The sequence below is a fragment of the Acromyrmex echinatior genome, chromosome 6, assembly GCF_024713525.1.
Source record: "Acromyrmex echinatior isolate Ae372 chromosome 6, ASM2471352v2, whole genome shotgun sequence".
Lineage (NCBI taxonomy): Eukaryota > Metazoa > Arthropoda > Insecta > Hymenoptera > Formicidae > Acromyrmex > Acromyrmex echinatior.
This window is the reverse complement of record NC_141857.1, coordinates 9,195,346-9,211,898: the sequence shown is the minus strand read 5'-3', so window position 1 is coordinate 9,211,898 and position 16,553 is coordinate 9,195,346. Positions and strand designations below refer to the sequence as shown.

The window sequence follows — 16,553 nt, the reverse complement described above, 5'->3', positions numbered from 1 at the left end:
AATCGTAGAACGTGAATCATAGGTCAACGCATTATATTTTGGTGTACTATGTATGCTGATACAAATACAATTCATACTCACGATTAGTTATAATCATCTTTATGTTCAGCTCATAAAGGGATCTTTTTGGACACGCTATATATATGTTATACTTATATATGTGCTATACATATATAAAATATACATTACATAATCAATAGTTATATGCATAATTTTCATATGACGCTGTACATTTATGAAATGTATATAAGCACATTATATTCAAAGTGTTTTAGTAAATGTATACACTTATAGATCAATGTATACGTTGACTAACAAGTTATTAGGTGTTGGAATTAATTCGTAGCGTTTTACAAGTGATGGGAAGTACTTTCATTAATGTATTTTTTAATGCTCATGTGAAATAAATAACATTCTTTCATTAAAAAACGCTACGAATTAATTCCAACACCTAATACAATATATATATTTTACTAAATGAACATTTTGACTGTGACATAGATATTATATATCTTCGAATGCAAACATGTATTTGAAATACATGTATACACGTGTAATGTAATAGCACTTTTTCCTTTGTTCGCAATGCCATTTTAACTTAGAATGTAATATGTCAGTACATAAATACATTGCACATACATATGTAGCTATTCCATCTCTTTTTATTATGTTTAATGGGCCTTTAATAATCCTTTAATAGGCCAATAATAAGCCATAAATCAGTAAATTATTATTGTATTACTGAAGAGGACTTCAAAGTTAGCTGAAATGTACAAAATAAAGAAGATATCATTTATCAGAGGATTCGTAATTTGATTATTTTTTGTAAGATGTTACGTCTAATCATCTGCGTTTGACTTTCATTAGCTTTGATTTATGTTAGATGTATGTATTCTGATATTAAAAATATAAAAGCATAGATTACTAGTATCCGTATATTTGACCATAAAAAACATATCTCTTTTTATTAAACGTAGAAAAAAAGAGGACATCAGTACACCTTTTGGTATACTTAACAAAAAGAGATGAAGTAGCTACACACGTATGTGAATATGAATTAGAAATATATTTTATGTTTTGTATGTATATTATAATACACGTAAAATATAATTCTAATATTCACTATTGTGTCTATCTCATATTATGAAAAGCGAAGTATGAGTAATTTCTGAGTAAGTATGAGTACTCTTCTTATTATGGGCCTTCTATAATAAGCCATTAATTATAAATCAGAAGTCAGAAGCTAAAAATTGACCAATCACAATCGTCAATTTTTAACATCTGACTTTCAACTTACTTTGAAGTCCTCTTCAATAATACAGATATATTACGAAAAGCTCACAGATAAAAAGATTGTTCAGCAACTCGCAGATTACCAGAGATGAAGTGATGTAAAATTTCAGTAGATAGAGAGCGTGCCAAGAAGCTTTGATACATAATTTATCACAAAATTACATTTACATAAATCTATCTATTAAAATTTTACATTTCATCTTTGACAATTTGTAACACAATTTTTTTGAATATGTGAATTTTTCGTTATATATCTATATTGCCTCATTAGCCTTGATTTATGTTAGTTATACGTATATTTTATAGATTTAAAGTTCCCTATATAATAATTGTTTTTTTCAATATTAGACTATTGCATGTGTGTTGTATTATAATGTGTGAACATCTACACAAATTAGAGCTAGAAGTAATTTATACTGAGATACTCATGCAGATACACACATTATTATATATGTATACATACAATTTTAATATTGCATATTTAAACATAGGGAATGCATAAATAGCTTAGCATTAATAACTTCTATCTGTAACGTATGTTTATTCACACATTATAGTATACATTAATATATACTACAATATTGTATAATATTGCCTATATGTGTATTATATTTAAGTACACACACCACTAATATCTGTATATTTTAATATGAGTAACTTCTACATCTTTTCATTAAACGTAGCAAAAATAGAGTAGCTACGTACATTATATATGTAATATATTTATATATAGTTAATACATATTACATGTTACATTCATGGATACGAATTACAATTACATTTTATGTGTATTATAATGTATGTACACAATGACACAAAATATTATTCTATTATTGCATATAGACATTGTTCGAGAGCGAGGCAAAGCGAGAGCGATAGAAAGAGAATTTGAGCGAGAAGGCGTTTTTAGCTAAAGTTCGACTTATGCGAATCTTCGATCACAAATCGAACGCGGCGGTTTTCTTGCAGCGGTGCGTCTCATAGGCGATTGCACTTATTGCGAAGCGTTAACTTTGACTGAAAAAAAGCGAAGAAGCAGGATCACAGCTCGATTTAGCCTTTTATCCCTTTTGTAGAACAAAGGCTTTCCTTTTCAATTGCCTATGAAATTCTCGAAAAATTATAAAAGTTGAGGTGACTCCATGATTCGGACAGCGATTGGCAATTTTCGATTGCGATGGCCTAGCGGTACGCTATTGCCATGCGCGCCCGCCAAATCAGGAATTCTGATTCGGGTGTCAGTATGTTACGTGTTTCACGTCACGCAAGCGCGCGTGCGCTGTGAGCGATCCGAATTTGATTGCCGTTTTAGCGTTTTGGAATTCGTGTACGTACGACTTGCGGCTTTGATTATATTTTTTGATTTTATCAACGAGATGATTGTCAAGTTTGTTTTTTGGAAACTTCTAGAAACATTTGAAATTGGTTTAGAAGCTTCCAATCCACATGTCGCACGTACACCGAATCTGCGAAAACTGATTTTCGGATGCATCTCGAAGACGTGTTAGTGAATTAATAATATATGCAATATTAAAATTATATTTTGGGTACATTATTGTGTATATGTATAATACATTATAATACATATAAAATATAATTTATATTCACTAATGTTTTTTTATATATGTTACAACAGTATGTTAGAATTATAAATGTTATGTTTGTTGTGCGATACACACATTATACAATGTATGTACATAAAATTCTAATATTGCGTATAAATAGATAATATCTGCATGATTATTTCAACATGAGTAACTTTTATCTGTTTATATAATGTGTGCATGTGTGTGTGTGTGTGTGTGTGTGTGTGTGTGTTCACATAGTATTAGGTGTTGGAATTAATTCGTAGCGTTTTTAATGAAAGAATGTTATTTATTTCACATGAGCATTAAAAAATACATTAATGAAAGTACTTCCCATCACTTGTAAAACGCTACGAATTAATTCCAACACCTAATATAATTTTCTACATTGAATATATAAGTCGGCATGTTAGTAATGTAAATACTGTAAGTATCTATCTTTTTTATTGGACAGAGCAAAAAAAGAGTTACATTATGTATGTGCAATGTCGTATTCATTTATTGATAATATATTATTGTTACCTAAAATGGTATTGGACGTAAGGAAAAAGTGCTATTACGGTTTCGTATCGATATAACTATTAGTTAAAAATCTGTATTTTATGTATATTACAGATTTTTAGTTCTGGTGGTATATATTGGAATGCAGTCAACATTGCATGTATACATAATATATGTATTTCTAAGGCCCGATTCCAAATATAAGATTAACTTCAATTTCGGTTTATTTTTTCCTCAATTCTAAAATTGGACAATTTTCCAAAGTAAAATAAATCTTACACTTTGTGGAACCGAGCCTAATATATATTTTCGTCTCTGCTAAGATGGTAATGTAGGAAACAGAAAAAAAAAATCGATAATTAATCGAATTTCCTGCATGATTATATTAATTCAGAGGGCGTAAGCATCTTATACATTGGAAATGAAAAACTGTAATAGTAGGAATACTAGGCGAGTTCTAACCCATGGGGCTAGAGGGAAGCGCGGGACGTGGAGAGTACTTATAGACGCGGGGATACTCATAACGCGGAGAAGGAGGGGGAAAGGTCCCGGTTCTTACGTAAACATAGGACCATTCTTATTTTTTGTCGTCACCCGCCGCTCTCTCTCCAAAAATGCATTGGTAATAAAGGCTTGCATATTAGAGAAAGATAGAGCGCGCGACAGAGTGTGTAACGTGCTATGAGTGAAGAAAGGATGGAAGAATCAATAGAGTACAAGTTTCTTTTTTTACAACACAGTTTTTTCATATAGTTTTTCCTGGCGCGTCGAGGCAAAGTATGGGAAGTAAAAGAAAATACATACGTAATAATGCGAACAAAAATTTTTTATTCACATCTTATTATACTGGTTTTCGTACTTATTAAAAACTAGAGCTAACAGTTCGCAATCGACAACGTTCGAATGCGATCGGTGTCTCGAACATCGCTAGCAGCACTTTCTGGAAAAAGAGAACGAAAAATTTTTTTAACCACTATTCGCTTTTTTCAGCAGAGAATAAAATGCATTAGTACTAGTCACTCTAAATACAATACCTTATGACTTATATTTTGATGACATTGTTGACGTTGATGATGAGCAACACGATTTTAATGCTTTTTCAGCAGGACATTCCCAATATCTCGTTTTTTCCCTCGATGGTGATGGACTTGGCGGACCTGGTGACAAGGGACGGTACCTCTTGCGCTCGATCGATTTTCGACGTATATATTCTTTTACTCGATCCATGTCTCATCGCTCGTAATTAATATTTACGATTGAATAAAAAAAAGCGCTATATACTGTTTATATATACTATCAGATCGGTGACATGTCGCCACGCGTTAATAGCGCCGATATTTTTCGGTTGCTAAACAAAAAAAAACATAACTCTTCTGCAGTAAATGTGGATGACAGGATGTGCAAGTATTCACACAAAGGCGAGTACTCCAAGTCGAACGCATCCTTTTTATCATCAATTTCTCTTTTATTACTTGAACATGCGTTCTCTCGTCTAGAAAATATTTACTTAAATTTTACGATCGACAATCTAAAAAATTAAAAGCTACGCTTTGTGATTCCTCATTTATTTTACCAACTTCCTGTTGTTGACGAGAAAACGCCCTTCAACTTGCTTTTACACGTTTGGAAATATGAGTCTTTATCTATACAGGATCCACATTTAGATTTTGTACTTACTGAAGCGATCGTGTATAAATAGGATTTTCTCTACATGGTAATCTTTGTCGTAAATTTTATTGGATCTAACGATTCTGAGTATATCTATGTTTTTGTTTATGTTTCAAATATCGTTGGAAAGATTTTCTAATGGCACGTTCTTGAATATTATCACGCTCGCCGATAGGTGACCGTTAAAGCTCGAGTTTTATATTCGTGCTTTGTATTAACGACTGTTTTATCAAAATTTTCACGAAACGGAGAAATCTTGGAGTCTACTGGACGTAATAAAATATATAATAGGTCATAAGTGCTCGACACCACAGTTGGTGTCCTGGAAGACGAACGAATCGGTCGTTTCAGTTATTGACTATAAGCATAAGTATGGCTAACCATCGTACGAACATAGCCAACGTAGTTGAGTATATTCGAAACGTGGATTCGGAACAGTTCACAAATCAGAGACGAAGTGTTCGAAGTGCTCCAAGAAGTGGATTTTGAAGAAATAATGGACCAAGAAATCGATTCCGACGAAGAAATATTATCAGACGATGCTAACTATGCTAGCGACTTGAGCGAGTACGATACAGATTACGTAGAAAGATTTGTGCCATCTTTAGAAATCCATGCACTGAACGATCGTACTAAACACTGCATACATAATCCAGTGTTATTGTACGACGGGTGATGCTTTAAGTGTGTGCGGGAGTGCACCGCGCGTAAAGATTAAAGTGAGAGGACGGCACACGGCTGATATAACGCACGACAGTGAAGAGAACTCCGTTTCTTTGTAGTTTGACTAAAGATTTTACTTCAAATTTTACAACCACAAATTCAATATACATAAATAATTATCGCGGAATATTCGATACAATCACCTTTTCCGAATTATAATAGTAATAGAAGTAATAGAAAATCGCGGCGATTTTCTCGACGGTTCTCGAAGGAATCTTCCTTACAGCGGTTTTACTAGGCGGTTATTCACGACAGTTTTCGACACGATATAACAGCAAGACTCTGAACACTAAGAGATCAGTGACGATCGGTGCATATATTGCTTTCGTGGCCTGGGCTCTCTTCTTGATAAAATCCAATAGAATTTTGCCACAATTATAATTTTTACGTGGCATTTGTTGTATAAAATTAATTGGCGCCTCGAATTCTTTTCTAATGATGTTCGACATAACAGTCATGCGCGACAGAAAATCCGCGCGTGGGATTGATGGCTGCGCGTGATGTGTTCGTCGGAGCGCTGCGCTCGCGTGCGTGAATTGAATTGTTCTCGAACCTTCGAGGGTCCGTTGCCGTTGTTTGTGTGTGTAACGAATTAATTTGAAATGAAAAAAAACCGACAAATTGATAGCTTTAGCGAGAATTAAGATTGTGCAAGAAATGAATTTATAAACTCATTTCATGCCCGCGTCTAACAACAATTACTGTTAATCGAGCGAAAAAATTATTACCTTTTTACGAATTAACGATCTCAAACAAAGTGTATATGTAGCATGCATAATCCGTTTGGCTGATACTGATATCGTGAAAATGTATCTCGTAAGGAAGCACGATATCGGTTATATTGACGCGCTAAGCAGTCGGTCTTGCACGAATTGCAGAATGCCAACATATATTATATTTCCGTGCAACAAGTGCCCACACTGTACACATTGAAAAAAACTATTGCGAATAGTATTGTGAGCGAAACACTACACTGGAAAATATGTGGGAAGACTATAATGTAAATGATGTTTTATATGTTCTCGGTAATCTGCGAAAAAGAGACACAAGTGCGCGAATATCGCCGGTGCAATTCCTACGCGATCGAGAAATAGGTATACGTGGTGAGAAACATGGTTATTAGAGAGCCTGTTTCTGACTGTCTTTACTCGGTCTTTATTCGCGCGACAGAAAGTGTATTCACGGTTATGAGACAAATGTTACGAGGAATATGAAAAGAGACATTGTTGGAATAGAAATGTCAATGTAATAAAGGACGATTATTATTGGGGAAGAAAATCGCAGATAAGAGCCAAGGTTGGTGCATGTGCATTAAGATTCCCGCGAGTAATGAAAAGTTCGTCGAACTGCTGATTATTGACAATATATAGATGGAATTTCGCGATTTTGCGCTAAAACTATTTTTCGATGGATGCGATAATCAATGCTTTGAGTGAGAATAGTTTCGCAAACAAACATAATGAAAAGGTGTTAGAACGTTATTATGACATTTTAGATATATCGCGGTGTTGTAACATGTGAACCAGTCACGTGCAAGTGCTCCGTGGAAGAGTGTGACATGATCTAAAGACTGTAAAAAAGACATGGAAAATCATGAGCGACTGGAACGCGAATTGCTGGAGCATTGCGATCAGATCTCTGGTGGAGTATTTTGCATGGCTGTAATGATGCGACGAGTGGCTCGAAGAACTTTGTCGTGCCAAGTCTCGTCATTGGACACAAATCCGTGGTGGCGAGGTTCACGTGACTCGCGGGTGCAAAATTGCAATTGGAGCGAGGTTCGTGCACGTTGGTGGCGAGTACGCGAGTGGCGAGTACGCGAGTCGCAACGAAAAATCTCGTCTGGCGAGAGATCGACGCTGCGTTTGAAAGTCGTATATCGATAGGTGCTGTGATAAACTCTAATCACATTGAGCCGCGACGGTTTTTGGAAGACGCGAGAGAAATAGTGTTCGAGCGTGTACGAGACGCTGTAGAAAGACACGGTAACGTAAAAGTGAACACCGCGTTCAACAGTGAGTTCGCGACGAAGAATAAACGTGCTAATAAGAGCATAATTACAAAGAACAGCGAGATATACCGACACACTGATTTGCGCGAGTGGTACGAGCAGCGTGTCATCGAGCCTATCCTAGCATCGCTCGAGTTCCAGGAACGCGACAGCGAGTGGGCATTGTCACGTATAATGAATTTGACTATCAATGTGAACAAATTAAATCCCATGCGCGCGGGATGTCATATCAAAGTGGGAAATAGCGACGAAACGAGCGGTGATCAGTGTGCGTACGACGGATAATGCATGATTCGCGTGACCGGTGGTCGCCGCGCTGTACCCCGCTGAAAAGTATACAGATCGGGAATCGTCGTATCCACATTATACGACAGTATTAAATCTCGCAAAATATTGAGTTTCTAATGACTTCAAAAGACATTTCTAAATTTGAACGGTTGAACGCGGTGTCGATCAACGTGTATGGCATCAAGAATAAACAGGTCCTTCTTCTGCGACTCACCAATGAAAAGAAGGAGAAACATGTACGTGCAAGATCCACGCAACGACGGTGTTGGACATTTTGCGTGGATAAAAAATCTATCCCGTCTCGTGAGCTCATAGATTAATGGGAAAAAGAACAAGAAATTTTTCTGCGATCGGTAAGTATACATGAAAAATTATTATAATTTTCTATCTTACTAATAAAATAGATAATAGTTATAATTTTTTTTGTTTTTTTTTTCAGATGCTTGCACTACTTCAGTACGAACGAAAAATTGTAGTCGCATGTAATGGACTGCGAGAAGATCAACGACTCCGCTGCCGAGCGTGGACGACAAATGGCTTGAATTTGAGAACCACTGCAATAAACAGCCCACCTCATTCATCGTCGCTGACTTAGAGTGCGTTCTACGGAAGATGGAACTTGACAGGGAAAATGCGTCGTCGTACACGTATCAACGGCACGAGGTATTTAGTATAGGATACTACGTATGATGTTCGTACAACGACGCTTTATCGTCATATCGGTTCTATCGCGATGAAGACTGTATAGCGTGGTTCGCGCGACAACTCAACGATTTGGCGCATCGAAAAATATCGTACCCATGGAAACGTTGTCGAAAGAACAATTGGAGGCGATGCGTTGTCATATTTGCGAGAAACGCCGGACGATACACGGGTCTGCGATCATTGTCACCGGTAGATTCCGTGGTCCAGCGCATGCAAATTGCAATCTTAATTATAAAAATTCGTTTTATATTCCGATAATTTTTCACAATTTATCGGGCTACGACGCGCACTTTATAATTAAAGAAATTGCCTACCGCGTACGAAGGATATGTAGATGTGTTACCGATAACCAATGAAAAATATATTTGGTTCACTAAACATGTTCAAGATACCGAGAGAGCAGACTCGCGAAAATGCATAAAATTACGATTCATCAATTCTTTCAAATTTCTAAATGCAAGCCTTGATAAATTGGCGTCGTTTCTAAGCAGAGACAAATTAAAAATCGTATGTTCCAAATTTTCAACACTATCGGATGAAGAATTTGAATTACTGACTTGTAAAGGTGTCTTTCCGTACGAGTACGTTGACTGCGTCGAAAAATTGCAGGACACGCGCTTACCACCGCGCGAATCATTTTACAGTTCATTAACGGGCGATACATATCCGAGAGCGATTACGCTCACACCGCAAACATTTGGAAGCGATTCTCCATTCAAACGCTCGGCGAGTACAGTGATTTGTACTTGAAAACCGATGTCTTGTTATTGGCCGACAATTTCGAAAATTTCCGCGAAAGTTGTATCACGAGTTACGGTCTCGATCCCGCGCATTACTATACATTACCTGGTTTCACGTGGGACGCTAAAACATACGCATATAAGATTTTACTCACCGACATCGATATGATCATGTTCATCGAGTGCGGTATACGCGGCGGTCTCAGTCAATGTTCAAGCAGATACGCGCAGGCTAATAGCAAGTACATGCGTTCGTACGATTCATCGAAACCGTCGTCGTACTTGATGTACTACGATATTAACAATTTATGTGTCAACCATTGCCCTCCCATATGCCGAATTTCGATCAAAGGCGCTGCGAACTTTGACGTGAGCGCGATTGCTCTGGATTCACCCATCGATTACATTCTCGAAGTCGATCTCGAGTATTCACAACATCTACACGATCAACACACTGACCTGCCGTTTTGCCCGACACGCGATAAGCCGCCCGGCAAGCGCGACGCTAAACTTTTAGCGACGCTGTACGATAAACAGCGTTGCGTCATCCATTACTGCAACCTGTAGCAATGTACTCGTCGGTCTTCGCGTAACAAAGATTCATCGACTACAATTCGCGCAATCTCCATAGCTTCGAGATTATATTGAATTCAATATAAGTTTCAGAACTCGCGCTAAAAATGATTTCGAGAAAAATTTATATAAATTAATGAACAACGCGGTATTCGGTAAAACTATGGAGAATGTGTGCAACCACGTTGACGTAAAATTATTAACAAAAATGGGACGGATAGTACGGCGCGGAGGCAATGATCGCGAAATCGAATTTCCACAGACGTAGCGTCTTTGCGGAAAATTTTACTGCCGTCGAACTGCGCAAACTCGAGGTGAAGTTCAACAAGCCGATTTAGGTGGGTATGTGTATACTCGACATATCGAAAGTCTGCTTGTACGAATTTCATCACGAGTATATGTTACCATTGTTTCGCGACAAATGTAAAATTATGTACACGGACAGTCTTGTTTACAGCGTCGAGTGCGAGGACGTTTACAAGACTATGAAACGCGATATCGCTAGATTCGACACGAGCGATTATCCGGTGGACAACGCGTACGGTATGCCTCTCGCGAACGAAAAAGTATCCAGTCTGATGAAGGACGAGGGAAAATAACGGTGTGATAATGACCGAATTCGTTGATCTCAGAGCGAAGATGTACGCGGTAAGAGTGGACGGCAAGACAGAAACTAAAAAAGCGGAAGGCGTAAAGAGTAACGTCGTAGCGCGAACGATAACGTTCGACGATTACATGCGATGTTTGAACGAAGAGATCGAAATAACTCGTCGTCAATCGTGTATACGATCTAAACTGCACGATGTGTACACGATCCGAATCGAAAATCGCTCTGAGTCCATACGACGAAAAACAATACGTCGTACCGGACTCGACGGAGACGTTACCGTGGGGGCATTGGCGGATACCTTTGTAATATATATATATATATATATATATATATATATATATATGTGTATGTGTGTGTGTGTGCGTGTGTGTGTGTGTGTGTGTATCAACATTATATTACTATTATGTTTTTTACATTTTTTAAAATATTTTCATACAGTATATATGTATTACTATTATGTTTTATGTAGTACCATTTATTATGTATTACTATTATTTTCATTTCATGTATCGTACATTTATATACGTATTTTATAACTGCAAAATGAAGATGAATGGGAAGTAATAAAAAAAATATACGTTTATATACTCATATTGATATATTTTTTATATGTAGAAATAAAATATATGAATCAAAATTTTATCAAATAACATTGTTTTTGTGTATCCATGAATTGTGCGATCCATCGAATCCCAGCCACTTGTTTCCCTTCCTGCGCAATACTTTCTCCACGAGATACGCGTCCGGATAAGTAGCGCGATACAACTCGTATTCATAGTACGCTCCAGCGATGAATTTTCCGCGATAATCCTCGAGTAAATAAGTTACAGGATTGGTACGCTGCACTTTAAAGATCGTAAACATCTCGGTGGTCCAATTTGGCGTGTAACCCTTCTCAAAAATCGTCTTGTACTTGCTCACGCGTACCGAATCATCTACTTTGAATTTTGCAGGACTCGCGATCTTTATCACGCTATAGACCGTGTCCAAGAGTTTTTCGGCGATCGCGGGAGTTACTTCGGCGGGTCGCATGCCGATGGTGTGATGCTTGCGCGCGTTGTTATCTGACAGGAGACGCGGCAGCTCGTCGACCCACTTGTAATTGCCGTTAAGCATGAACATCTTCTACATGTCGTTTTTGAGCGTGCGATTAAACCGCTTGATCTGATGCTTTCAACGTCGGATACGTGGAATAGTGATTAACATCGTACTTTTTCAAGATTTTCTGCACATCAGCGTTGTAAAACTCTTTCCCCATATCCGTTTGCAAATTTTTCGGACATATTTTACTCTTTCGAATGATCTCAGCGATAGCGTTAGCCGTCTCGCTTCCACCCTTGGTTTTGAATGATATACGCGGCCCACGTGTATTTGCTCAATATATCGATGACGGTGAGTATGTAGTGGTAGCCTCTGTTGAAGCCCGAGTACGGGCGCATCTCAACGACATCAGTCTGCCACAGATCGTCGTATCCCCGAACTATGACGCACCTTCGCGGAAAATTTCTTCTCGCAGGAGCGTGCAATTCCTCGACGAGTCGACGTCTCTCGGAGCTAATTTTCTCTCTTTTTCTCAGATTTCTTTTTCATGATTCGACGCGTAATACACTGGGCATAAGAAAATAATGTATTTTTTCTCGCTGTTACTCGACTGAATTGTTTCATGGATACGCGATTTAATTTATAATAAGAGCTATAATAACAGCTTCGCGAAGTTCCTCTATGATCGACAGCATCTCGTTGTCGTGAGCGTTATTGCCTGCTCGGTGTGAAGCGTTGAGCAATCGTAGACGATCCACCAGCTCGTTAGGATCATCCCAGTGCACGTAATCGCGTTATCGTTCAATGTCATTGCATGAGGTAATCCTTTTCCAGATTTCTTCTTCTGTTTCTTGTGTGCGATCGACATCAACGGCGCGATTACGTGTTTGTACTTATATCCCCTATTGTTCAATAATCGACCCTGCGAATGGTTGTGTTTGCGCGTTCGTCACTAACAGCATGCTCTTGTACTTGTGCATATCGTCTTCCATGTAGAGGGAATCGTCGAGAATTCTCTTGAAAATCAATTCGTAAAGACCAGGTGTATCGGCGTATCGTACGCCGTCGATAATTATGTTGTCCACGTCGAAACGTTTATTGCCAAACATCAGTCCATCCTTGTGTAGGTAAACACCGTGATCTATAGCGCTTTCTTTATCTTGCACTCCTCAGGATAGCCTCAACGTACTTTTGACCCAGCGGGCCCAAGCCAGCTGGTAACGCCTCTCGATCTTCCGACGTTTGCAGCTGATTTTGAACCTTCGTCGCTAGCGAGTCTTCCGTCGTTTCTCCAACGACTCTATCGTCGGTTTTGGCACGCGGTGTGGAGGTTATCGGCTGTGCACGATCGTGCGATCGATCATTGGATTTATGCAGAGTCATGGAACATTCGAACGTCTCGTTCGCTTCTCTTCCTCCTCCTCCTCTTGTTCCTTCTTTTTCCTTCTTCTCACGTTTAGAGGCAAACGTTGCGTGACTTTCTCTTTGTCGCGTGCACGCCGGGGCTGTCGATGAAAAGTCGCAGCGGCTCGATAAGAGGTTTAAAATGTCTGTTCAACGCGATGCCCTCCTCGATTCTACCGGTCTTCAGAGCGCGATGTTTCTTGCGGATCGAATCGCTCGTCTTCTCGATCTCCCTTGCGATTTTTTCACTCGTGCACAACTGTCATGTTCGTCTCTGGCTAAGTATCGACAACGACTGGTCACGTTACGGTATCGCGAACTCGTTAAATTCTTTTCTGTATTGTCCGTTTGTGAACCCACTGTCTTTATCTATCATTAGAAATCCATATTTTTGCTGCCAATAGTCGCGGCACGTGCAAAATTTGTCATATGACATGTCGGTATTCATGATCATTGTAAACGTGTTTCAAGTTGGTACCGTTCTGTTTGAACAGCAGGTTCGCGTTGTCGCGTATCAGATGTTTAGGTATCCTCGCGTACGTCTGACAGAGATAGAAGCAGTCGACGTTCGCGTGGCGACCCATCGAAAAGTCTCTCACCGCATTCTGCTTGTCGCATGCCACGTCATCAAAGATAAAAATAGAATTTGGATACGCCTCGCTCGGTGGAATGACGTCGCTGTTGGTGGAAAACATAAAGTAGCCGATTTCGTCGATAGACGTAAATAAATTTTCGAGATATCGATACTTTGACTGTTGCAACGATTTCGAGTAAATGTACATGTTTTCGAAACGTATGTCGTTCGGGCTCTCGAATAAGCTTATAAAAATGTTGGTTTTACCACAATTCGACGGGTCGCAAATGATCGCGCGTATAGTACTCGGCAGCATTTAGCCGTGCTTGCGCTTCTTCATGCTATCTCCCATCATTCGCGATTTCGCGTCGCAGTTTATGACGCGTATCGACAGCGGTTGCAGAACGAATTTCATGCTCACACTACGCGCTCTCGAACGACTATTTAAAGGCGCGCGAATTTATGAATCGTGCAGTAGCAAAATATATCTCGCGCTATGTCATCCTTTCGACATTCAGGACTTGAACGCCGAGCAGCTGCAGTATATACCGAAGGTCATACTCTTACGTGTGTACGGTGACTATATCGACTACGTGTGGGACAAGCTTCCTGAACACGTGAAGGCGGATTCGGAGGTTCGAATGTATCGTCGCTGCGATGAGCACTACAATCAGCCATGGCAAGGGACGCACATCGATGGTCCCGCACCTAAGATAAAGGACTGTGGCAAATTTCAGCGTCGGGTGGCAGTCTGTTGAATCGAGTGATAAATGCACTTCCTTTCGAGTTACATATTCCGGGCTACCAGTTTTGCGGCCCGGGCACTCGGCTTACGAAGCGATTAGCCAGAGGTGACGCGGGCATAAATCCGCTGGACGCGGCATGCCGAGAACACGACATCGCGTATTCTCGGAGCAACGATCTCATCGATAGACACGCGGCAGACAAAGTACTCACCGAGAAGGCGCGGAAACGCGTTACCGTGAGAGATTCGGCTCTGAGCGAGAGAGTTGCCGCTGCTGCCGTTTGGGTAGCGATGAAAGCCAAGACCAAGATCGGCATGGGCATGAAATCGAAGAAGACAACAACGAGGAAAAAAACAACGAAAAAGCGGATACTTCCAATCCTTGATTGGCGAAAGCGGTAAACGATAGCAAAGCCGCGCGACGTCAGCTCGAGGAGCTGCAACGTCGACCGCGCGATGGAACAGGGCCGCGGCCTGTATTTCGCTCCGCACAAATATGGACGCGGATTGTATCTCAGCCGCATTACGATGATCGAAACAACGTATGTTTGACTTTAACGGATGTATCGATGTAACATTCAAACAATTAGCTCGACTCGTCGATACGATAGATACCAAGTATACGCGATTCTCCAACATCGCATCTGAGAACATTATACGTGATAGCGACATCTTCAATGGACATCAGCTCATCGATTGCGAACTATTAGCTTTAGTTTTTAATAAGTACGAAAACCAGTGTAATAAGATGTGAATAAAAAATTTTTGTTCGCATTATTACGTATGTATTTTCTTTTATTTCCCATTCTTTGTCTCGACGCGCCAGGAAAAACTATATTGAAAAAATTGTGTCGTAAAAAAAAGAAACTCGTACTCTATTGATTCTTCCATCCTTTCTTCACTCATAGCACGTTACACACTCCGTCGTGCGCTCTGACTTTCTCTAACATGCAAGCCTTTATTATCGATGCATTTTTGAAGAAAAAGCGGTGGATGACGACAAAAAATAAGGACCGGGTCACGTTACGAGTATCCCCGCGCCTACGAGTACTCCGCGCGCCCCGCGCTCCCCTCTAGCCCCACGGGTTAGAACCCGTCTTTTTTTTTTGGTAACGGGGGGGAAATGCTTAACGCATACCCCGGGCCTCGGGGGAGAGCCTGGGATTATGTGGGGCTTGCACCCACTAAAACCCCTCCGGGTGTCCTGAACGGACCATATCTGAGGGGCTCCCAGGAACGCGTGCAGCATACTTCTGGGAGCCTCTCTGGCCAGTCGGCTTTTTGCCGACAGTCTTTCCCGCCCGGGGAATTTAGGACGTCGAGAAGACGACCCCGGGCGGTGCAAGGCACTGACGGCCCAACATTCGGGCGCTGGGGGGGGGGGGGGGACACCACGCTCGCGCCCGCCGCCCCGGTTGTTGTTGGTGGCCTCCGCCAAGCCCCCCAAGGGGCGCCAATCTTGAGAGTTTGGCGCCCCTCATGCTGAAGCGTCGCGAGAGACTTGCTCTCGCGGCGCACCCCCCGCGCGCGGCGGTGCAGAGGCCCCGCTACCTCTGCGCAGTCATGACTAGGGGGCGGCGGTGCTACACCCCCGCGCGCAGGGTTCCGGCGGCCGTGCGATCCTGGGGCAACCCGCCGCCGCTTCACTGCGCCCCGTGTCCGAGACGCGGGAGGAGGGACCGCTGGCCTCACCTCCACCCCCCACGTACACCCCGTCGTCTTCCTCCCCTGTCACCTCCTGTATAGGGGGAGGAGGTCGCCGCCGTTCTCGCCCCGTGGGGCGGTCCCGGCGGCGCGTACGCGCGAGCGGTGACCCGGGGCGTGAGCGACCCGGCTAGAGCCGGCGCCCGCGTTGTCCCCCAACGCCACCGACCCGCGTATCTCCTCCCCCGTCATCGCCTCCGCCGCCCGGCGGCGGCGAGTGAGGGCCACGGCCTCCCGGGGCCCGCTCCCTGCGTCTTTCAGCCTCCTCCTTCTGCGATATCACCCGTTCGCAGAAGGAGGAGAATGCCTTTCAAGCCTTCTCCCCGCCGACTATCGCCTTTACGACAGCCGGCAGGAAGAGATCATCTCCGATCTCCTGGATCAGGA

General features: G+C 41.1%; 2 protein-coding genes across 2 annotated transcripts in view; one reads left to right on the top strand and one right to left on the bottom strand.

Moving 5' to 3' along the window:
• Ptp69D (Protein tyrosine phosphatase 69D) overlaps positions 1 to 16,553 on the top strand; it is a 96,718-nt gene that overhangs the window by 72,228 nt on the left and 7,937 nt on the right. The gene's annotated exons all lie outside the window — the stretch shown is intronic.
• Positions 11,341 to 11,820, bottom strand: LOC105150403 (uncharacterized). The gene has a single exon (XM_011063439.2). It carries the CDS (start codon positions 11,818 to 11,820, stop codon positions 11,341 to 11,343), a length of 480 nt encoding a protein of 159 aa, XP_011061741.2.

What these genes read in the sequence shown, in the direction of transcription:
- LOC105150403 (XM_011063439.2), bottom strand. Translation starts at nt 11,820, where the DNA reads ATGTTCATGCTTAACGGCAATTACAAGTGGGTCGACGAGCTGCCGCGT.